General features: G+C 35.0%; 1 protein-coding gene and 1 long non-coding RNA gene across 2 annotated transcripts; both read right to left on the bottom strand.

Annotated features, from left to right (window-relative positions):
• Positions 1-10803: 10803 nt before the first annotated feature.
• LOC147489064 (uncharacterized) lies at positions 10804-12899 on the bottom strand. Its single transcript, XR_015202621.1, has 3 exons — positions 11797-12899; positions 11594-11707; positions 10804-10954 (listed from the first exon to the last, which is right to left on the bottom strand). It is a non-coding gene; the product is annotated as an uncharacterized LOC147489064 (long non-coding RNA).
• Positions 12900-20268: 7369 nt separating this feature from the next.
• On the bottom strand, positions 20269-23417 carry LOC147489063 (retinoblastoma-related protein-like). Its single transcript, XM_086572267.1, is given in 2 exon segments — positions 20269-22281; positions 22284-23417. Coding segments are annotated over 2 exon segments (1950 nt in total). The 5' UTR covers positions 23355-23417; the 3' UTR covers positions 20269-21402.
• Positions 23418-25415: the final 1998 nt, after the last annotated feature.

The raw sequence follows: 25415 nt of genomic DNA, 5'->3' as shown, positions 1-25415 counted from the left end.
TGAAAGAATTTGAAATGAAAGATCTAGGACAACTGAAGTATTTTCTGGGTATTGAAGTTGCAAGGTCTAAAAAGGGGATTTCACTCTCACAGAGGAAGCATGTCCTAGATTTGCTTGCTGAAACAGGAATGTTGGATTGCAAACCAATGGAGACACCCATTAAAATGAATCATGGACTCGCCATTCATCCTGATCAAGTTCCTACTAATAAAAGAAAGTATTAGCGTCTTGTAGGAAGGTTAATTTATCTCTCTCATACTAGACCTGATATTGCTTATGTTGTGAGTGTGGTTAGTCAGTTTATGCATTGTCCTAGTGAAGAACATATGGATGCAGTCTCTCATATCTTGAAATATTTGAAGAAGGCACCTGGCAAAGGTTTACTGTTTGGAAAGTCTGATGTATTGGATATTGTCGGATACACAAATGCAAATTGGGCTGGTGATAAAATTGATAGACGTTCTACATCAAGATATTTCACTTTTGTCGGTGGAAATCTTGTAACTTGGTGTAGTAAGAAGCAGAAAGTTGTTTCAAGATCGAGTGCAAAACCTGAATTTCGAGGTCTGGCACAGGGAGTATGTGAATTGTTATTGATCCGTATTGTCTTGATGGAATTGGGATTCGAGCTTCAAAAGCCTATGGATTTACATTGTGATAATCAAGCCGCCATTCAAATTGCACATAACACAGTTCAGCATGATCGAACAAAGCATGTGGAGGTTGATCGTCATTTTATTAAAGAAAATCTTGACAAGAAGGTTATTAGTTTTCAATTCGTAACCTCAGAGGAGTAATTAGCTAATGTTCTTACCAAAGGTGTATCCCACAAGGTGTTTGACAGCTTAGTTGACAAGTTGGGCATGATTGACATCTATGCACTAACTTGAGGGGGAGTGTAGAAAGCCGTATTTTGCTTCCCAAGTATAGAGCACGGCCTGCGCTCAAATATAGTGTGTATAGAGCGCGACCTGCGCTCTTCTCCAGCATAAACGGGGAGCGGGTTCTCCAGCACAAACAGAGTGCGACCTGCCCCCGTGTTTCTCAAGCCACCGAATTGTTTTGTTTCTTATTTTGTAAACTCTATATAAACAATTGTAATCTCTTTAGAATTCAATCAAGTAAATATACACTGAATTGAATTGAATCCTCTGGTTCTACAGATTTTCCATGGTACCTAGAGTTGTATATTGAATGCCACTTAAAGCACAATTTGATTAGATAGAAGATATCATTGGAGATTGAAGAAGTATTTGATGGAAAGATAGAAAGCACGTTGAAAGCCACATATTATCATCATGGTTATGAGCATAAGGTTTGTAGGTATGGTAAGTTTCTATTGGTGATTTATATTAAGCATGATAGGTAGATCTATTATACTAATTCTATGATTTTGGTGGATTCATCTCTCCCAAGATATTCCCTCTCTTGATTCATATTCATATATTTAGTTTAGTTTAGTTTATGCATAGTTTACATCTCAAATCAAATCAACTATATATTCATCATTACTTAGCCACATCTTTTACTTGCATCCATTAGAGTAACTTAGATTAGGAATTTCTATTATCATCAACTAGTTATTTAGAGTAGGATTGATACCTTGCTAGCCACTATACTAATCAATATTTAATAGGCTAAGTAAGATTAGTAAAAGATACGTAACACAAACAATGACATACAAATAATTACGTGTAACGTGCTTTTTCAATGGCGCCGCTGCAGCAGAAGCTTTAATTAATTGTAGGAATGGGAACATGTCTATCACTTTCGGGAATATGTGAGTAGATGTAAACATATTTACACTATTTAGAAACCCTGACGATGATACGGAAAAGATGAATGATCTATGTGTAGTACACACAATAGCTAATAAAAATTTTAGAAACACTCACCACAAAGATCCATTTTTATCATGTGTATCACAATTAGGCACAAATTATAATAAGGATAGTGTTATACACCAGACTAATGCATTGCTAGATGCAACCCATCCACTAAACACTGGTTAACCTCATGAAAAAATAGAAGACATTCGAGCATCTTATGTCAAGCTACTTTTAATCGTAGATTTATCAAAGATTTAATTAAGATGGCTCACCCTCTACTAAAATGTATAGGTCATGCATGGAAAAGAAGGAAGATAAAAAGAGCAAAAATCGGATTACAAACAAGTTTTAAGTCTAGGGAATCTGACTTTAAAAGACCCACAAATTTATAAAATTAATTACCTAAGCTAGTTAGGGGATAACCTTAAGTTTCCCCCCTTTGTGTCGGCTGGCGACATTAAACGTAGCGCTTATGGGAGGCAACCCAAGTAGTTTAAGTAGATAATTTAATCAGTAGCTCATGACAAGGAAATCGAGTTGAAAAAATAAATGCGTACCTGAACCTGTGTTGAAGATTTAAAGTAAAGAACTCACCGAATTATTTAGCTTTTATATTTCCATTCCAATTGTGAGTAGCTTTCTCCAAATTCAATTCAAACAATGATGGAGGACTAGGGAAGTTCCAATATAACCAAGATAACTAACCCAGTTCGTGCAAGGAAAAAGAGGGAGAGTGCGATAGATTTTGAAATTCGAGTTAAGATAGGAGTTAGAATTTGCCCAACGTCAGGAAGCTGTAGCTTTACGATTAGGACTAGTAGAGACGTGGGGCACTTCTGAAAGTTACCTATAAAGCTCAATCTTGTCAAGTCTTCTGAGTTCACTACTTCAATACTTTCTACATCTCTGTATTCTCTATCCCATCACCACAACAGGTTCGGGGAGGAGCTTTAAACATCAAGAGTATGGAGAATTGATTTATCTTTAGTGGTTATGGTATAGTATGGTATTAGGAAGAAAGCAGTAGTAGTAAGTTTATTTCCTGCTGTCATGGGCTTAGTTGTTTTTTTTCCTATATTATCAATAGTTTATGAATGTGATTATTATTATTATTTTATGAATAAGAATTCAATTTATATGAGCCTAGAAGTGTTATGTGATGCATCTGTATCACTGTGTGAACTAATGAGGTGAAATTCCTCTCTATTTCGGTCAAGTAAGGTAGAATACTTTTGTGTTTCGGAACTAAATCCTACTCTAAGTACCAATCCAGTAAAATGGGCCTGAATACTATAAACAAAATGCCCAATCAACTAGGGTCTTAGAAACAAAAATAAAAGAGACTGATCTTCTTCTTCCAGCCGCACCACCACTCCCTCATCGTTATCACCACTTCACCCCACCCATTAATAGGCGTTGCAACCTCCACTTATACCTACACGAGACGAGGAGCACTTGCTAATCGGAAAGACCTACCACCGGTTAGTTCACAATCAGTTTTCAATTTTGAATTGTGTAACTCTACATTCCCAAACAGTAGCGATTCCCCAATTTGTGGATAATTCTCTTGATGACGTGGTGAATCCGATTTCACTTTTGATAAGGAAAAGAAACCAGAAATTAGAAAAGAGAGTTGAGTTGTCAAAGTTCTCAATTGACTTCAATAGAGATTGGGTTTCTGTCTTTTTTGTTTGCTATTGTCAGGAGGGGAATAGGAGAACATGAAAGTTGTCAGGCGGTATTGGTTGTGAGGAAGGAAGGGTTCCTTAGTAATATTTGTTACGCTTGAAAGATTTAGGAGAAAGCAAGTATTTAAATTTTCAGTCTCGTTCCTGCGGTTTCGTTGTGTCCTCTTACCCTCTGTTTGGCCATACACATTACGCCAGCTCAAGGACAAGTTTGCAAACAGTTGGACATGATGACTTAACGAAAGATTCACACAGAACTCTGTTATGGAGAGTTGTTTGATAACAATGCCATGAATGGATTTTTAAAACAAGAATGCGAAAATCGGGGTTGGGACTGTCTCTTTTGTTCTAAGGGTGATAAATATCATGAAGGTATTGTTCGACGTTTCTATGACTGTAGAATCGATTATGAGGAGAGTGGCCTGGGAAAATGGAGTTGCATTGAGATAATGAATCTGAGCCTATTACCATAACTGATTTTCCCATAGAGAAATTTGGACTCTCACAGTTCCGCATTTTCTTAATAACTATTTATGATCACTTATGTACTTGACTGTCTATTATGGTTTTATCACTTTTATTTGTAGGCAGAGACAAATCTTGTATTCCGTTCAACAATGAAACTATTGATTTAAGTTATTATTATTATTATTATTATTATTATTATTATTATTATTATTATTATTATTATTATTATTATTATTATTATTATTTTTATTATTATTATTATTCATTATTTAATTTTTATTTTTATTTTTCAGTCATGTCATTTGTACATATGACTCATTTATTCCACTCTAGCACTTTTTCTCCGCCTTTTTGGAGACGTGTAACTCTATGGTATGAGCACATATTTAGTCGTTGTAGTAATTTTAATCCTCATGAATCATTACTTTTATTTCTTTTGTTAAGGATATAAATTCTACATATTTTAGCTGATGTAATTTTGCACGCATTTAAGGTAATATCCCTCTTTCTCTGATTATTTCAATTATGGTAAGCTTTCAGTTATTTTATTTAGTCATTGAGGACAATGCCTAATTTAGTTAGGGGGGTGAGAATCAAAATTTTGCAACATTTTAATTACAAATATTTGGAAATTTTATATGTGAATTATGGTGAATCTAGGTGAAAACTATATTTTTATCGTTTAAACTGGCTAATGAAATTGGAAATTATAAGTTATAATCAGGATTAGTAAGACTTTTAGACTAAATTTCTATTACTATAAATAGATCTCACTGATAAAAGTCTTAAGTCTAAAGTAAGTTCATATAATACACCACTAGAGGAATTTCAAATGAAAAAGCAACTTAAACTTCTACCAAACTAGAGGATTAGTACAGAGACTGGACCTATGAGACTTGAGCCTTTCAATTTTAAATTTCTTGGAGAGTCTTTACATAAATCTGAGTCCAAGTTGACTCAACCATTTTTCTATGCTTAAATTCGTTGTGTAGTCGCATTTATTCTTGATTTGGTCAATCACAAGGTGACATCAACTGGGGAGATAGCCATTAAGTCTTGTAGTCTATTCAAAGCAGAATATCATACTGATAAGTCAAGTAGTGAACCAATCAGCCTTTATCTCACCTAGTAGGATTATCATGTTAACCACTTTTGAGCCTTATATATTAAACCTTTTATTCTTAAACCAATCATCTTAAACCCAACTCCAGATAAGGAGTACGTATATCCTATATTATTAGCCTTATCCATATTTCTAAGGATTTCTAAATAACTAAAGAGAAAGCTAGAACGAAGAAGATTTTGAAGGAAATTTTACCAAAGTCAAATGAAGAAAATCATTCCTTTTGCTCAAAGAAAAATAAATAAATAAAGAAAAAAAAAAAAAAAAAAAATAATATATATATATATATATATATATATATAATTGAGCAAAAGTAGTGATAGAGTTCAAGTGTTGCAGTCTACAAGTGAAGAAAATTTCCAAGAAGGTCAAAAGCACAAAGTCTTTAGTATATTCTCATAAATTTTTGAATCTTTTTTACCCTTTTCTTGTTAACTTGTCCTAAGCCCCGTTTTAATACCCAGACTTATCATTAAAGTCTGATATGAAGTGTAGAATAAGTGAGAGGATGCTAAAGTGAAGGACCCGACACTTCAAATGTGATTGACATTCTTTCCATGAGACTTTGTATATATATTTGAAAATTTCCGTCTTTCTGACTAAATATGTGGGATGTTCTTTTTTTTTTTACTCATTTCCCTGCATATTGAGGTAAAATAGAAAACTTATCTAAGAAAGATTTTCTTGTGAGTGTATGAAATGGTGAGATTTGAAGTCAAAATACTATCCAAAGGTGAGGTAGAAATTTAGTTGCTTGGAAAAGAGAAAGAAATCAAAATGGTTAAAAATGAATAGACTCTAGTCAGGATGATTAGTCAATCTTTTTCTATCTTTATGAATAGAACCTTAGCCTAATGTTTTATGATCATGGGTGTGATAAGTAGTAACCTTTTGATTTAGACATTTTAACTAAAAAAGTTGTTTTCTCTAGATTTCACCATAGTTCATATGTAAAATTGATTTTGTGGGTATATCAACTGAAAACCCTCACAAGGTTATAACTCGTCTTTTAAGGGTAACTTAAAGGTTTAAGGCCTTGTTGCATATGGTAAATGCAACTGCGATGCCTGCGAAAGTGAGTTAGTTTATTATATATATTTAATTAGTATTGTTAGCTTTGAACACTTCTCTAGTATAACACATAATTGTTAAGAGACTAACAAAATGCTAGTTGGGGGCTATGATAAGTGCTCAAAAGTAATAATTTATATCCCCAATTATGTGTATGTTAGTCTCCATTTTATATTTAAATATTCTAATTTGATGCAATTTGAGTTTTTGCAGGTCAAAGAACCTAAATGTGAAATATGGAGGGAAAAGAAGTTAAACAAGTGAAAAAGGAGTCATTGAGAATTACAGCTAAAGGCTTAGGGCAAAAATGTCATATTTGTCTCCATAAGTGCCAAGCCTAATGGGACTCTAAAAGAGAATAATAATTGAGTTAGAAGAGTCTTAAATCTGATCTCGAAGTCTTAATTTCGAATTCATAGGAAGAGGAGATCAACAAGGAAAAGAATTCAGAGTTTCACAAGAATCAGGAAACTGAAAGCTGTCAAAAGCTACAACTTGGAAAATATCATGCAGGGAAAAGTGGGTCACGTCCAACTTTGGTCCAATCGAATTCAACTTTGTCAGGATTTCTTCTAGAAATATTCTAGAGAGTTTGACACCAAATAAACATAGGATTCGAATCTCTATCCAAATGAACATGTAAGCCAATATATAAGGCACAAAAACCTCAGTTTACATGATCTAGGAAATTTAGTGTTTGCATCTTAGATCTAGAATTAAGAGAGAAGAAAGTTCAGACCTTTTCACCTTTAATATCTATAAAGATTATTCATTTTCATATTGTGTTCATAGCATAGTATGAGGAGCTAATCTCCCTTCTCTTGGGAGGGGAGATGAAGCCTTTTTCTTATGTTTTAGTTTAGTTCTTCTTCTATCATGTTTTAGTTTAAATCCCTCATTATGTTTTTTCTTATTCATCCATTGATCTAATGCTCTTGTGGAGGTTAGGAGGTTTTAGTGTAATTCATGATTGTGTAGAGCCAAATACCACAAACCCTAGATTCTTTTCTTCTAGTTTTTAGTGTTATAGTGTGATGATTGGATTCTTTATGGCACCTCAATTAGTTGTATGGCCGGTTAATGCCACAAGTGGATTTTCCATGGCACCTAGAGTTGTATATTGAATGTCACTTAAAGCATAATTTGGTTAGATAGAAGATATCATTGGAGATTGAAGAAGTATTTGATGGAAAGATAGAAAATACGTTGAAAGCCACATATTATCATCATATTTATGAGCATAAGGTTTGTAGATATTGTGAGTTTCTATTGGTGATTTATATTAAGCATGATAGGTAGATCTATTAGACTAATTCTATGATTTTAGTGGATTCATCTCTCCCAAGATATTTTCTCTCTTGATTCATATTCATATATTTAATTTAGTTTAGTTTATGCATAATTTACATCTCAAATCAAATCAACTATATAGTCATCATTACTTAACCACATCTTTTACTTGCATCCATTAGAGTAACTTAGATTATGAATTTCTATTATCATCAACTAGTTATTTAGAGTAGGATTGATACCTTGCTAGCCACTATACTAATTAATATTTAATATGTTAAGTAAGATTTGCAAAAGATACGTAACACAAACAATGACATACAAATAATTATGTGTAACATGCTTTTTCAATTATTACGTGTTAAATGCATACAAATTAATCTTACCTTGGAGTGGTGAAGAGAAGTTGGAGATCGAGGTGGATTTAAAGCAAATCAAGTCTCTCTTACGTGTCCACAAACAAAGTATCTTCAGCTGAATAACAAAATCACTCACAATCCCCGAGAACCCAACTTCTTATTAAACTCTTTGGCAATACTTATCCCACTAATTACAAACAATTTAAAAAAGACATTAAACCAACTCACAATTAAAAAACCCAACCTTTTATCTTTATCTACAAAAAACAAATAAAACTTATATGCCAAATAACAAAATCACTCACAATCCCCGAGAACCCAACTCCTTATTAAACTCTTTGGCAATACTTACCCCAATCGTTACAAACAATTTTTAAAAAAAAAACATTAAACCAACTCACAATTAAAAAACCCAACATTTTATATTTATCTAAAAAAAACAAATAAAACTTCTCTGTCAAATAACAAAATCACTTAACATCCCCGAAACCCAACTCTTTATTAAACTCTTTGACAATACTTACCCCCACTCGTTACAAACAACTAAAAAAAACAAAAAACACTAAATCAACTCACAATTAAAAAACCCAGACTTTTATCTATATCTAAAAATAAATAAAACTCTTCTGCCAAATAACAAAATCACTCACAATTCCGGAGAACTCAACTCCTTATTAAACTCTTTGGCAATACTTACTCCACTAGTTATAAACAATTAAAAACAAAAAACAAAAAACACTAAACCAACTCACAATTAAAAAAACCCAAACTTTTATCTATATCTAAAAAAATAAATAAAACTTCTCTATCAAATAACAAAATCACTTCATTCGCTCTTTCTTGAATTTTATTGAATAACATAAGTTAAAAAAAAAATATATATATATATATATATATATATATATATATATATATATATATATATATATATATATATATATATATATATATATATATATAACATTATCGCATATAAGCCCACATTCTATTGTCTTGCTTTAGGCCACCAAAATGTCAGGGCCGGCACTGCCAATAGATCAAAAGTTCAAAACTACTACTTCAGTGAGACCTTCTAGAAAACCAAGACAGCGGCGAATGGTAGGAGAACAAGAATAATTGAAGAGTTTGTTTGGTGGGTTTAGGCAGAAATATTATTGGTTCAAACAAATATTCCACAAAAAGAGGATTTTTGGAACAACTATGTGTCCAATGTCCATATGTCGCGGACATCCCGACCAAACCACTATAGGCCCATATGTCGCGGACATCCCAACTAAACCATGAAAAGAGACATCCCAACCACGGAAATTAAAGGCTGACCATATTTTGTTATTCGATTTTTCACAATGTAATTGTATGACCATTTTGACATGTGGCACCTCCTGGTTGGATAAAGAAAACAGTTTCGCCCCTCCTACGTACACACTACTACTAAATCACAAAATTTCCTCCCACAATAGCATATTATGCCTTTTGGGAACTACGATCCTTATGTAGTGACTTCAGGGAATTGTCAAGGAACCTAGGAAATGGCGATATATGGTACTAATGCTCGACTGGGGCGAAAATGCAAGTACAAGCCAGTTTAAGAGAGTAAGCAAGAGATGATACCATCAATCATTACATTCACGGTGCGGGATAGACTTGGGAGTAGCAAATATCAATTGAGAGGAAATAAGGGTGGAGCAAATATTTCCATGTAAAATGTGATTATACAATATCATCATCCAATTCCAGACCTGTTCTTCCGAAACTTATCAGCATTGTTGAAGTTAAATTTACTATTACAATACCAAGTCTCAATCTAGTAATCTACTACTAATCCAATGAAGTCAGTAACATGGAACTGCAGAACTGAAGTCAGTTTCTCATAGAATCAAGAGCAAGAACATTATACTTTTGTGAAAAATTGGGATTTTATTAATGGATAGAGAAATTACAACTTGTCAGATATTACACCTCACAAGGGATCCAAAACAGAAGGATGAAAGAAATGATCAGCAGCAAAACAAGAGGCATATACCCAGATACCCTAGAGATACAGGGAGATACTGCCCTCTGAAGAACATGAGCTCCCACCACGGCTTGTTCCAAACACCACGTCTCATATCTCCCACACAGGCTTATGCCAACGTTAAGGCCCCTACCTCTGACAAAAGCTTCTGGGCAACATTATGTACCAAAGGAACTTTCTTCGATGAGTTGCAAAGTAAACTTGTAGATGAAAATACAGAAGATCCAAGCCGTTGACCTGTCAAAACGAAAGATACTGCTTAGGGCTCAGCTGGATGACCAATATGTAAAAGTATAAGCCACTGGACGTTGTAACAAAAACTACCTTCTATGTTTGTATTAATTTCACTGAGAGCCTTGCAATTTGCAGGAGCAAGCTCTTTCAGCAAAGGATTTACGGTCAGAACAAAAGCTTCCTTGTAAATTGTACAAAACATCATGATCCGCACCCAGTTTTCATTGTCCAAAATTATAGTCACACAATAAGCATTATTGAAGTAAAACGATGTAAGAACGCAGGCTAAGCAACATAACTCAATGACGTGGCTGTGTCAAATCAACAAATACACCTCGAAAAACTCAAGGTTTACAGTTAAGTTGTTTTCTTAGTTTTGTGAACAATTTCCTTAAAAGATAGATTTATTTGGAAAATCCGCAAAATCATCAAGATAGCTAGGCTCAGAAAACAGCTAAGCTTAAAGAAAAGAGTGTATATTATTCTTGTTAAAGCAATCCAAAAGAGCTTATATGAGTCCAGAGGCAAAACCTTTGCAACACTATAGGAGTCCGAGGAAAATCTATGTTGAAGAAAAGAGTAATGAACCTTGAAGCTAGAAGAATATAATGCACAAGCAAATAAACAGTCTTCCCCGATATGCTTCACGTCGGTTTTAGTCTCTCAACCAACTCACCGATTACCAAGCGACCAATTCGAGAATCTAAAATAACAACCAAACAAAAAATCACATGAGAAACTCCACTAAATCTTATAGCCAATTTGTGAGAGTTAAGACTGGTAAACTAAGGGCATATGTGATTCACCGGAAGCTTCGACCAAATGCAAACTTTCCCATATAAGCAAGCCTTGAGGGCGGTGATCATCTTCCCATACTTCTACATTATTTCAAAGAAGGAGTGAGTATATATATATCGTTTACTACACTTTTTATACCATAGTTTATACCACATTTCCTACAAAATGAGTTAAGGGCTAATAATTTGTGGATATGATCTACTAATCATAGATAGCATCAACACAAAAATTCATCTCATTTGGAAATCTCTAACCTAGTTAAAAATCATTGTCAACTTTGAATTTTTTTAACGGGTCAGATTATTCGATTTTGCAATCATCTTTTGACATAGTTAAACATTATCTAATGAGTTAAAATTTTATAGAGGTGATATTCATGGTTAGTTGAACACATCCACAAAAAACTAAGTTATAATTCGCGTTGTAGGTCAAGTTGTAGAATATGGTATAAACTATAGTATAAAAAATATGGTAAACACGGAACCTGCTCCTGTATATGGTTTCCTTTTTTTTTAAACTTGCCATCAGCTTAACAATCTAATTAAATGCGTAAAAAATGTGGGGGGACTTTAGAATGTTTTGTTAATGCAGTATGACTATGAGGTAGGGACTTGAGGTTCTAGGCTTGAAAAATAGTATACCGGCCTTTTCAAGTGTTTCCTTCCATATAATGATTAGATAGAAATTGCGTGTCATGAAAAGAACATATAGGATTGTACCTTAGGCGACTCCATTGGAGAGAAATCGACTTTATCTGCAGAAGATTCTTTGTTTGTGGACACGTAAGACTTGGCAAGAAGATACACAGAAAGATCAAGGACTAGGACACTGACCTATAAAACAGAAAGGAGAAAAATAAAGTTTCTAAGTCGACGGCTGGAGAGATAAATGCTAAAATAGCTGAGGATAATAGAGAAAATACCAGTATGGACAAGCTGCACCAGAAGAGATTTTACACATGGAAAGTAGATTTCGTTGTAAAAGGTGGTAATGCCGACATAATCCTGAGTTCCTGATCAGTTTTCTGCTTCCAAAACAAACAAATAGACACATACCCTATTGTGACATGCTGGCGACCAATCAACAAATATACTGCGATAAACTTGGGGTTTAGAAAGGGTTGGTCTACATAGCTTTAAGGTATTTCTCAATAGTCAGATTTAAGTTTTGAAATTTTTGCAACACCATAAAAACTGCAGAATCTGATTGATGTCTGTTTCAGAAAAGAGCTGTTTGCTGACAGAGTACATGTTTCACTAGACAACAAACAGCCTCCTCGATCTGATGCATGACTTCTAACTTTGTAGCCAACACACTGATTTTGGCAGCACCAAGTTCAAGAATCCACAAAAACACATACCAAGTCAAGCAATAACATAAACTTAGGGGCCATTTGTTTTTGCCTCTTATAAGACCAGGTCTTATCAAAGACCATTAATACTGAGTAGTGGAAAATGCTCCCAGTGACCCACGTCAGTCCCCTTTTTTTCTCTAAGACTGACACATCATATTTTACAATAATTCGGCATAAAAAAAGGAATTATACGCCTGTTTTTGCCTATTTCAATTGTACAACCCAAAATAGATAAAAAAAAAACAAAACCCCTTTCCATAATCTCTTTTCAACTGCAACTCTAGAAAAAAAAATCATCTCTTCAAACTCTCTCTTATTCTTCTTCCAAAATTAAATCAAACTATTACAATAACCTTACCAACATTATTGAAGTTTCAAGTCTCTCTGACACACAGAAAAAAAGTCATGGAGTGAAGATGATTTACAATGGGAAACCTGCTGATTTGACTCCTGAACAAGAGGAGGTCTTCGGTGTAACAATGCAAATTCTCTGGAAAAAAAAACCCTCAAAAGCGGCTACATCTCTAAAATCTCTATCTGGGAGAAGAAGAAGAAGAGATTGCTTCTACTGAGATGCTGAATGGATAGTCTTCTCTGCTATCATAATTAGGTGCTAGATTTGATGATGAGAAGTCACTGCTCATGTCACGTATGAGCCCGGAGAAAAGATTTGGCCACCTTACCGCTTTTTGTTGCATCGACTCTTATGGAACATGGTGGTGTCCCTCACCAAGATCTCCTAAGACTCTCTTTAAAGAAGCTATCCATGTTATCACCGTGGTTATGAGGACAAGTCGGATGGGGAAGGGAGGTATGCTGGCTTCAATGGCTTCACATTTGTAGTTGATCTTGCTTAGTTCTTTCTTCATATGGAATATACATTTATCCATACTAAAAGCATTTTGGTTCTCTATGTTCACTTAAATAGCTCTACCTTTAAAGTTTCGATAATTTCGGACTCTGCAGATTGATGGATCTATGGTTCTCATATGTAAGGTATTCTAACAGATTCAAAATGCATGCCCGTGGTTGGTGATCAATATACTACATGCCATCCCCCAGCCTTTAAAAGGTCGCTCCTATTAATCTTTCGTGATCGTCTCAATCAAGTTCTTCGGTGGGCTCTGGGTTCTCATTGAAATTCTCCTCACCGACATTGCCCCAATATGGTATGGTTATGGTGGAAGGTTGAAACGGCTCGAGATTTGCTATCAACACCACTATTTACCCTATCACAGCCATTCCTCTACTTGCTTATTGTACTTTGTCAACTGTGGTGTTCCGCTCCCTCGGAAGTTCATCATTCCACGTAATGACGATTGTCCTCCCATATGATGTCTAGGGTCACCAGCAAGTTGAATACCCCCTCGCTTGAATACTTAAATGTTGAGTGTAGGAACCGGTATTCATTTCCAAATAAATTCAGATTTTTAAAGATTTTGATGTCTAGGGTCACCAAAGAAGATGAATACCCTGTTTGAATACTTAAATGCCGAGTGTAGGAACTGGTATTCATTTCCAAATAAATGTTCTTGATAGATTTAGCCATGTCATGTTTTCATTTCAAATATCTTCAAAGAACGTACTACTTAAGATCCGTATACTAAGAAGTCAACTTTACCCCATGAGGATTACCTTCATTTCCAATTCATTTAAAAGCGACCAAAAACTTCCAAAAACTCCAGCATTCAAGAAGTTATTGATAGCACATGCATCACATTCTTTTGGATATTATGTTGTTTAATATAGTTCAATGCTTTCCAAAGTGCTTTGGCTTGTTGACTTTAAGGAACAAATTTGAATGTTAGTATATAGGTTCCAATCGGAGATAATGTCTTCACCTATTGAGCTCCTTCTTTAATTGGGGCTTCATGATATATTTGAGTTAGATAATCCTAATGTGATTGTTGTTTGATTTTGAAATAGTATTGAATTAAGTTGGCGTGTTTTCGAAGTTGTAGGAAGCTTGAGGGTTTTATGGGGATATTCCTTTTTCTATTTTTCCCTTTAAAAAGTCCTAAATCTCTCCATCTCCAGATTATGCTTTTTCTTAATACTCTCATGGCTTAAACATTTCGGGTCGGAAAGAAAATGTCCGTACATTCTCTCCCTTAAAAGCTTGAAACTCTAAGATTTCAAGTAGTTTCTCTTTGTAACTCTTAGCATTTCCCAAGATATCATTTTGTTTCATAGTTTCCCTTTTCGGTACCCATTTCTTTAAATTGCTCTGCTTTTTAAGTTATAATAGATTGCTTTTGGTTCACTTAACAGGTTCGCAATATTTCCATTATTTGATATTTTTTTCCAAGTGTGTATTTCCATTTGATAGTTTTATAAAGATATTTGCTGTGGAACTTGAATAGATTATTTATTTCTAGATCTTAATTTGGGGTTATTCTTTCAATATAGGTCATGTTCAGTTCATTTACCATTATATTGGTTGTTCATAATGTTCTTTGTATGTGCAATTGATGAGCTCAATTTCATTTTGGTTACTATCAAAACCTAAACCTTTTTTTGGCTTGTGGAATTTACTTTAATGAACCTTTTAGGTTATCTGCGGTGGGTTCTTTGCAATTCTAACTTGGTAACCGACTTTCCGCTTAACTCGACCGTGTACGGTGTTTGTAAGTTTTTTGCTCATTTGTCCAAATTCACGATACTGAATTTGGAGTTTTAATTGCCCTATAATTTAATAGTTTTGTTGTGTTAGCAACTTTTTTTTTGCTCCGTAAGTGGAATTTGTATTAACTGTATGAAAAAAGTAAAAACATTACAATTTTGTTGCAAATTTCTCAATTCTACTTAGTCTTAGAGACCAAACAAGAAAGGAGACTACCCATTTGTAAATCTAAGATAGCTTAAATGGTGATCCTCAACTATTTATAGAGAAATGGAGGCCTCCCAACAAAAGTTTCCATGACTCCTCGACCTAAAGTGTTCGCTTTGTGTTAACAAACTCCATAAAAGTTACTGGGTTTGAACCATTCTTGTCGAAGTCCGTAAAAGTTTATATAGTGTTGAACAAAATTTCAAGATATCAACATGTAGTTACCCTTTTGCAAATTATACGGCTCTAATGGTATCCATTGGTAAACGCTCTTCCAATGTGTTTGCATCTCTTGAAGGAAAACTTTATATTCGCCTAGCTTGAAAGTAGGGTAAGTCCTTTTTCATTCTTCAACTTCAGCTTCTTGCTTGAATTAGATATTATTCGTTGAAGTTGGAATATTGAGATGAATTAGATCTATTTCTAATTGGTGTTGGAATATTGGAATGTAATGATGGTTTTATGCGGTGTCTGATAGCAAATTATCTTTTTAGTCTCAAATTAAGCAGAAAGTCTATGAGTAAAACTAACAACTAGGACTATGAATCACATACTATGTTTGTGAAGAAAGCAATGGTCAAGAGTTACTTAGTTTCTTAATCAAGAGAATTAGTATAGTAAATGGCGTGGAAGCTTTGGAGAAGGGGATATCTTATTGTGGCTTACTTATTCTTCGATGTTGTTGCTCAAAGTTAATTATCGTACTAAAACACAAAATATGTCAAAGGGAAATTCTGTGTTTATGTTAGATGGATGGATTTAATTTCTCATTTTGTTAAGTTCCCAAATGATGGGGTAAATTCAAGGTCCATCAGTTAAGTTCCCAATGTTGTTTTGATTCGTTGTTAATCATGTTGTTATTTTGATTTAGGGTCCCTAAAAGTTGAACAAGAAATACATGTATTCGCCTCATTTTTGAAATTGCATGGATAAAGGATCAATATTATGTGAGGTTCGAGATTCTGTTCCCATAAATAACTGAAGTCTTTGAGATGGTCCATTCCCAATTTTGTCGCTTAGTGTGTGTTGGTGTGTGCTCTGTCTCTCTTTTTTCGAAGGTTTACGCTCTTTTTATTGTGTGCATTATAATGTAGCAAAATGAATCATTATTTGAAATAATAAAGTGAATCATTATTAGTACATTGATTGTATATCCCTATTGGTTTTACCCATGTCAAGTGAATCGTAAAATTTGCAGTTTGAATGTTGCTTATGAAACATTTTAAATTGGCTTTTGAATGTCAAAAGAATTAAGTTGTGAACTTCCTTTTTTTTTTTTTTAAATAAAAAGGAAAATTTTTATATGGCAAGTAGGCATGTATAACTATTAAGTATATGTTTTTCAAATGAAACAAATGTCTTATAAAAAATCTAGGCACATTATAACTTTAGCCTTCCTCAATGATTTGAAGATCGCACGCACTCACTATGATATAATATAATGAGTTTTACATATATCAACTCTTCAATCATAGTGTATCTTATATTCTTATGTGCTTGGACCTCTAAAAACACCTACTTTTGTGTGTGCACTTAGGTTTATATTGACATACATACTACAATTAGAATCCTATCAAGAAAATATCGTATGAAATTTAGGGTAATGCTTGGTGGGTTTGTGAATACATTCTTTTGGTGACCCTTTCTATTGAGTAAAAATTTTCCAAAATTTTGCATGTGTAGGAATCACCCTCAAGAAAGGGATAATATCTAATTGCATGACTTTTTGTGACAAGAAATCCATTTTCATTTATAGGAGATACTTTTTTGGATTCATTTGAGAAATAGTTAACCATTTCCAAAGTGATGAACATTAACTGATGAACTGATTGTTTGCTTCCCCGCAATCAAAGCATGTTCCACTTCCCTGCTTTAGAAATCTGACTATACTTGATAGAAGTACCACATTCCCTCACCCACTACACATATACTTGATAGAAATCGGCTCCTTAATGGACATATGATTTTAATTAGTTTGAAAATGGCTTTCAATATGATATTTTGGTTAATGCAAATTTACTTGGATGCTTAGTTTATGTTGCTCCGCATTTACCGAGAACACTTTATACGTCCCAAGTGAGCTCAACAATTCGTTCCTCCAACTAATGATAAAATAGCAGAGACATAGACTACGAAGCCCTATAGTAAAATCACCTTATGCTACCTCAATAGCAAATGGAAAGATAAGATTGTACTCAATTCAAAACTCCTAAGTTTTTGAAGTACAAATTAAAACAGTTTGATTGTTGCTTACATGTGGGGGAGATCCCAACATGGATCATCGGCCGGAGAGACACGAAGACATGGACACACCACCACGCAAGGCTTAGTTGCATACAAGATGTCAAATCGAACCCAGTGCTCGGATGTTTGCAGAGAGAGATCTTCACAAGATGGCAACCGCCAATTGTGTTCAAAGACTCCAAAACTTCGTACTCTTCCAAACTACTTCAGAGTTTAGGCTCGCAATGAAAGTAAAATCTCCTAAACTATGATTTATTGAGAAAAGTGAAACTTTATTTAACCTCCTCAAGTTTCATGACATTTATAATTGTCTTGATGCAGTGTTTGATTTTTGCGGATAGGTACAGGGGGCTCTTATAGTGACTCTCTTTGGGTGGCGTGCCCATTTTATCGCTCTTATTCGGATATCATGTAACACTTACCATCAAAGTTCGACCCTTCATTTTAATCCCCACAAAAACTTACTATAACATGACTAACTTCAATTTCTAACCAGGATGGGCTTCTCTGCATTGCATCATGGCTTCATAACACTTCACAAAACAGTTCATACTTGGCATACATCCAAAATTCAATGGCCACACTCTTGGTGCGATTTATGATGATTTTTCTTTCAGTTGGGACGATAAGCAAGTTGGGACCAAAATCCTTCTTTCAAAAATTTACATATCTTCTCTTCTACGTAACTTCTTGGACACAAAGGTTGAAGAATTTCAAGTATACAAAGTGCACTCGCATTAACTACATATGCTCTCTCGATCCGATCATCCGGTTTTCGTGCCCAATACACAACAAAGTTAGGGTCTACCACAGACTACTACAATCGAGAGATACACTTTATTATTAGTACATTCATATACCTAATCACCAACATGAATTTAATTTGTTGTCGAGATTAGAGTTTTGAGTTATAAGACGAATCGATTTTCATATTTCAAATTGTTCAATATTGTCTTTTGGATGTTCATTTTGGTTTAGGTTTTGAAAATATTGTAGTTAAATTCAGCAAAAGAAATAACATTGTTTTTTTTCGTAGATGGATTTTAGCAATGCTAAACATCGATTCTTGGATGTAATTTTTGTGGCTCTCTTTTGTTGTGGTATTTAACTTGCAGCTATACCTATATTTGGTTGACGCCGCTACTATATTCATCAAACCAATTCACAAGGAAGCAACCAAGTTATCGACATGCAATGGAAAGAAGGTAGCAGGGTGGGAAAGAATAATGAAAAGGAAATAGTTGATGCCAATCTAAAACAACATGCTTTGGTGGAGAAAACCGTAGAAGAATTTGAAGCATTTGGTTAAAATACTAACGTTGTATAGTAAGGCCTCCAAGAGGTTTCTAATGAACATAGCGAGGTGTCATGGTTATAATTTCATGATGATTTTTTTAATTGTCAAAGTTGATTCATGGTTGACGATCATTTTGTAATCCCATAGGGTTTAATAATCAATATTTACTTATGTTGTAATTGAAAGTGTTAATACTTTTGTTGGAATCCAAAGATTTTCATTTATCGGAAAAAAAAAATCCAGTATTTTCCATATATGACAGTCTACTGTGAAGAAACCCATTACTCTCAAGCCATTTTTCATATAAGGTTGGAACGTTACCTATTTCCTTTTGTTTCGGTTGAAAATTTTAATTTTTTTAAGTCATTAGTTTGAACTCCTAGCTTTTCCTTTTGCTTGGTATTATGTCTTATATTCCAAGGAAATTCACAACACCAAATGATTCAAGACTGCACGTACATCAAGGGGCGGGTAGGACAACAGAGCTATCAATTCCTAGACTAAAACTTATGTGTACCGTGTACCAATGGTGGCCCAATGCTAATATGCAAGCACCATGTTTTGCCATCTCTTAAAAGCAAATTCAAGAGTTGGAAAGGAAAACCAGTCCTATCAATAATGTTTCTATGCAATTATGGCATGTTATCCAAAGTCAACTTTAAAAAATGGCACGTCCTATCACAAATATGCTTATATGCCCAAAACAATTTCAAAACTTTGGTTGGATTCCGGAGCGCAAATATAAGAAGCATGGCTTAAAACCCCTCCTCCAAGAAAAAGCAATTTTACTTAGTAATATCATCTAATAGTGTTAAGGATGTGCGTTCTTCATAACTTCTTCATAATCTGTTATTGTGCTCGAGCTAATCAACTATTAATGTAATAAGCCGGCCACTGGCCGGCATATTGGCTAGTAACCTCTTATAAGATGTAGCCCAGTGATTTTGGACATTTTTTTGGTTTGTTTTTTGCCTCTTATAAGAGGCATTCTACTATAAATGTCTTATAAGAGGCTCCAATTCTATAAGTACCAAAATTAGATCTACTTCAATTCTATAAGTCTTATAACTCGAAAAATGACTCAAACACCCCCATCCATATACCCCTAGCCTTTCTTCTCTTTTTCCCCTTTCATTATCTTATTTTCCAAATAACTCTATTACCCTAGCCACCACCGACTACCACCACCACCACCACCACCACCACCACCGCCACCACCACCACCACCACCACCACCACCACCATCATTACCTCCACCACCACTACCATCGTACTATTAAGACTATCACTACCACCACTGTGTTATTAAAATCACCATCATCACCACTACCACCGTACTATTAAGACCAATATTATCACCTCTACTACTACCACTACCGTACTATTAGGACTATCACCACCACCACCACCGTGCTATTAAGACATCCACCACTTCTACTACCACCACTATCACCATGCTATTAAAACAAATATCATCACATCCACTACCACCACCACCGTGCTATTAAGACCACTACCACTACCACCGCCAATTAAGGTAATTTCCTAAAATCGATATTCTAATTATTAAAATTGATTTGAAACCGAAAATCAAACTATACGTTTATTTCAAATTAATATATTCAAGTTAAATGTGATGTTAAGTAGGGTTATATTTGTCAAATAACCATCTATAAGATGTCATGTATTTGTTTTTTCTATTTTTAAAAGTGCTTATAAGAGGAATTTAAAATTAAAAACAAACCACTTTATAAGACCATCTTATAAGACCCTCTTATAACACACCATCTTATAAGACCCTCTTATAACTTAACCCAAAAAAACAAATAGCCCCTTAATAGTAACGATAATAAGTGGAAAGACTGAATGGATAATGTCAACGGGAAACAATAGACAAACAAGAAACTAGGATTTGGATTGGCACAACCAGGACCTAATTGACGAACGACAACTAAAAGATGTTCTCCCAATTACTTAAGTCTAGATGAACATAACCAATAAAAAATTATAACGGAAAACGTGTAAAACCGGAAAGCGTATGTAGAGAATTAGTCGAATGCATTCTTACCTTACTAAAGAATACATTAATTACTATCTCCACACATGTCTACCTCTTACGTATGGAATTTAAGCATGCAAAAGCAGTATGTAGAGGAGGTGGTGGTGATTTCGAATTAAAACTATGATAATAAACAAAAGTTCCTTGTTTATTGTGAACGATTTTTACTAATGCTCAGCAGGAGGAGAAAATGCAAGTACAAGCCAATTAAGAGAGTAAGAGAAGATACCAGCTAAGTTATTGTTAACTTCACGAAGGCGCGTTAGATTTGGGGTTGCAGCAGCGAGGACAAGCTCTTTCAGCAGAGGATTTATGGGCGGAGCAGACATTTCGTTGTAAAATTTGATAATACCATATCAGGATTCATACCTATTTTTGGCTTTCCAAAACTACATTATCAGTATTGTTGAAGTTCAACTAATCCAATGAAGTCGGTAGCACAAACATAGATAATCAATATCCTCATATAACTGCCACAAAAGTTGCATAAAGAGAAGGAAGGTGATAAATTGGGATTTTATTAATGGGTAGGAAAATTACAACTTATCAAAAAGTCATACAACTTTTACATAACAGGGATCCAAAAACAGAGGGATGAAAGAAATGATCAGCAGCAAAGCGCCAAAGCAAGAGGCATGCAACCTAGAGATACAGGGATATACTGCCCTATAAAGCACCCGAACACCCACGGAGATCCCACATAGGGTCGTGCAAAACACCACGTCTTGGATCTCCCACAAAGGCTTATGCCAACGCTAGGTCCTCTACCTCTGACAAAAGCTTCTGCACAATATCATCCTTGGCCACATTATGTTCAACAGTAACTTTCTTCAGGGACTTGCCAAGTAAACTTGGAGACGAAGATAAAGAAGAACCAGGACGTTGAACGTCTATGTTTGTGTTAACTTCACGGAGAGCTTTGTAATATGCAGCAGGAGGAACAAGCTCCTTCAGCAGTGGATATACAGTCGGAACAAATATTTCCTTGTAAAATGGAAGAATACCATCATGATCCAGACCTGTTTTCTCATCCTGACGTGGCTGTGCCAAATCAACAAATACACCACGAATAGCTTGAGGCTTACATTGGAGTTTTTTTCTGTACTGGAGAACTATTTCCTTAAACGACAAGTTTATTTGAAAAAAATTTGCAACACTAAATAAACTGCAGAGGATTATCTGGTCAAGATCTGTGTTGAAGAAAAAAGCTGGACGTTGATGAAGAATGTATTGCACAAGCAAATAAACAGTCTTCCTGATATGCTTCACCAGTTTTAGTCTCTCAACCAACTCACCGATTAAGGCATCAGCCAATTCAAGAATCTTAGACGACTCTGTTGGAGAGAGATCAACTCTATCTGCTGAAGATACTTTGTCTTTGTTTGCGATCATGTTTGAGGGGCGTGAACGAGAAGATACACGGGAAGATCGAGGACGAGGACAGTGACCAGTACGGACAAGCTGCATCAGAATAGATTTTACAGATGGAATGTAAATTTTACTGAAAAACGTTGTAAAACCGACATATTCCTGACCTGTTTTCCCATTGTGACATGTTGGCGACCAATCAACAAATATACTGCGATAAACTTGAGATTTACAACGTGGTTGACCACTTGGCCTACATAGCTTTGGAGTAATTCCTGAATAGTCAGATTGAGTTTTGAAATCCGTGCAACACCAAAAAAACTGCATAGTATGATCTGATCGATATGTCTGTTAAAAAAAAGAGCTGTTTGCCAACGGAGTATATGTTGCACTAGACAACAAACAGCCTCCTCGATCTGCTGCGTGATTTCCAACACTGAAGCCAACACACTGATTTTTTGAGCAGCCAGTTCAAGAATCTTACTAAAGAAAACATTAATAACTGCTTCTGCACATGTCTCACTCTTTCGTCCTGGATTTGGGCATTCTGGGCTTGCAAAAGCAGTATGTAGAGGAGGTGGAGGTGTCTTCGATTCAAAACTACTATAATCAAACAAACGGCCCTCGTATGTTGTGAAGGACTCGTACGCTGGCCACTGTGTCATAACATCGCCATTCTGATCCGAACCTAATAAAGCTGGTATGTCACTCTTAAGGAAAGAACGCAGATATACAAGCTTCTCAAAGGAATTGCTATGCATTAAAATTTCATCGAATGATGGGATTGGTTCTGCAAGTAATCCGAGACGGTTAATTTCTTCAGAAAGATCTGGCCTAGCAACAATCAAAGAATTGTACATGGAGGAACCTTTCTCCCAAATCATGCACTCAAACAGTCTCTCTTGCAAAGCAAACAAATGAAGTATCAAATCTCCAGGAAATAACTCTTTGTGTTTAACGAAACTCTCTATAACCTTACATACATCAAAAGCAGTAATACCACATCTCTTCAAAACCATTGGAAACAATAGCGTGGAATATAGACCTGAACCAATTAACACCAATTCGGCCGAACAAGCAAGTAGGCTTCGATGAAATTCCTCATTAGTCAGTAAAGGCGACCCCAGTTCCGATGAAGTTAATATTGCTTCAAGAAACTTGTAATAAATACTGGGAACCAAAGTTGTTCGCCATTTAACCGATTTAGGACTAATAAACTTGGTAAATAAGTGCGAGTCAGGAAGAGCAATAAATTGGTCTACGTAAGCACTTGGTGCGAAAACCGATTCCAGTATTATGTCTTCCCTATGTGTCAAGTCTTTGATCATGCCATCATTGTTGCCAAAAAGGCGTTCTAGCTCAGGGGAGGGCTTCGAAGGGAGTGATAGCACAAAAGTCTCGCTTCAACTCGCGCGCTATTTATTTTAGGTTGGGATTGAAAAACAAGTGGTTTGGAATCTCGCGGTATTTATAGTTGTTCTGTTAATGGGCCGGGTTAGGAATTTAGTTTTAGTTTGGGCGTTCTCTCAAAAGTCTATCTTGGAATATGGTTCTGCCCCCTGGAATAGAGGTGAAAGGTACCTTTCTGTTTTGATCTTTGTATTATTTACTGTAATAGATTTTTTTTTCTATTTAATAAAAGAATTAATTTTTTTATTTATTAATTTTTTTGACAAAAAGGGTTTTTTGATTTGGGAACATAGTCACTGATGAGCATTCCCTTACCATACTCTCGCCTAAACACACTTAACTGCGGAGTTGATGGGATCCGAAGCATTAGTTTGGGCGATCTCTCTTCTCTTGTAGCAGACCTCCAGAAGTCTATTTTGGAGGTTTCTCCAAGTGTAATATAGGTGAAGCCGTGAAGATATATATATATATATATATATATATATATATATATATATATATATATATATATATATATATATATATATATATAGTCCCGATCTTAGAAGTACGTACTTAAGTTAGTAATTAACGGACTAAACCTTACATAATATCCACGAGATTTAGTAATCTAAAAACACTGAAAAAAACCCCACCGTAATCTCTATTATTTTCTCTATTTCCCTCCCTATTTTCTCTCCCTCATTACGTGACTCTCTCTCTCCCTCTCCCTCTCCCTCTCCCTGTCCCTCAGGGTTCGCTCTCTTTTCTCACGACTTAAATCTTTTTCTTTTCTCTCTCTTCCAAAAAAAAAAAAAAAAAAAAACCATTCATATTCTCCTTCTAGTACTTTTTCTTTGGTAAACAAGGACAATTTCACTATTGTTTGAAGGTATTTGGTGCTACTTATGTTTCTTTAATAGTATCATATTGAAGTAGAACTAGAATATTTTGCATATAGTCTTTTTTTTTTTTCCGATGGAATATATTGTATTTCTAATAGTTGTAGTATGACCTGTGCTTCAGTTTAACATTCTATTGGTTTTAAATAATTTTAAATTTAAGGGAGTAGTTTGGAGTTGGTGTGTTAATTAGGTTTGTAATGTAAGATGTCAGTTGCCAAACCTTGGAGGCACTGACTGTCCGACTTATCTCACCCGAATTAATAGGGCTGTTTTGGATGGTTTTGGCATAGGGAGAAAGAGAGGCGAACATAGTCTAGAATAATCGCTTGATTTGCAATTCGAACCGATGAAATGACCGGCATTGTTTGGTCGAGATAATGGGGACTAGGACTAGTAATGTAGCTAATACGAGCAGCCTGGAGAGAACGGAGTTTTGCAGGAGGATCTGTGCTTTCATTTTTCTTGAGTTGAGAGTTCGGAGTAAAGTTAACTATAGGAGTTTGGAATGGAGGGCCTTTACGTTGGACTTTCAAATATTATAGGCTAATGCCTTACCAAGCATCAAAAGGCTTCACAAAGGCCATCAGTTGACAAGATGTGCTCTTAGATTCCACCCTTAGAAGGAAGCTTTAAATTATATATATATGGAGATCTTATAATAGGAAAAAACACGTCCTTAACCTTGTTCTATAGAGATGGGAGAGGGGACTTGTCCTTACTTACTTGGATGCAAATGCATAGTATATACAATACTTTACAAATGCCACTAACTACACACACTACACCATTTATGCATTATCTCCATTTGTTTATTGTACTTATTAGTAGGTACTGTACGTGCTAAAATAATAATTAATTATTATTGCATATATAGTGTTTTTTGGTAATGAGTTTAATTTATTTTTGTGTCAGGTTATAGTGAAATGGAGAATCCGGAAGTCGATGTAGAGAGTGGGAGCTTAGGTGCTGAAAATATTGAGATTTACACTCCTCAAGTATTAAACGACGTGAAGCCAAAAGTAGGTCAGGAGTTTGAATCATTGGATGATGTTTACAACTTTTACAATGAATATGCAAAAATAGCCGGATTTAGTG

This window comes from Coptis chinensis, chromosome 7 (assembly GCF_015680905.1).
Source record: "Coptis chinensis isolate HL-2020 chromosome 7, ASM1568090v1, whole genome shotgun sequence".
Classification (NCBI taxonomy): domain Eukaryota; kingdom Viridiplantae; phylum Streptophyta; class Magnoliopsida; order Ranunculales; family Ranunculaceae; genus Coptis; species Coptis chinensis.
This window is presented reverse-complemented; position numbering and strand designations above follow the sequence as displayed.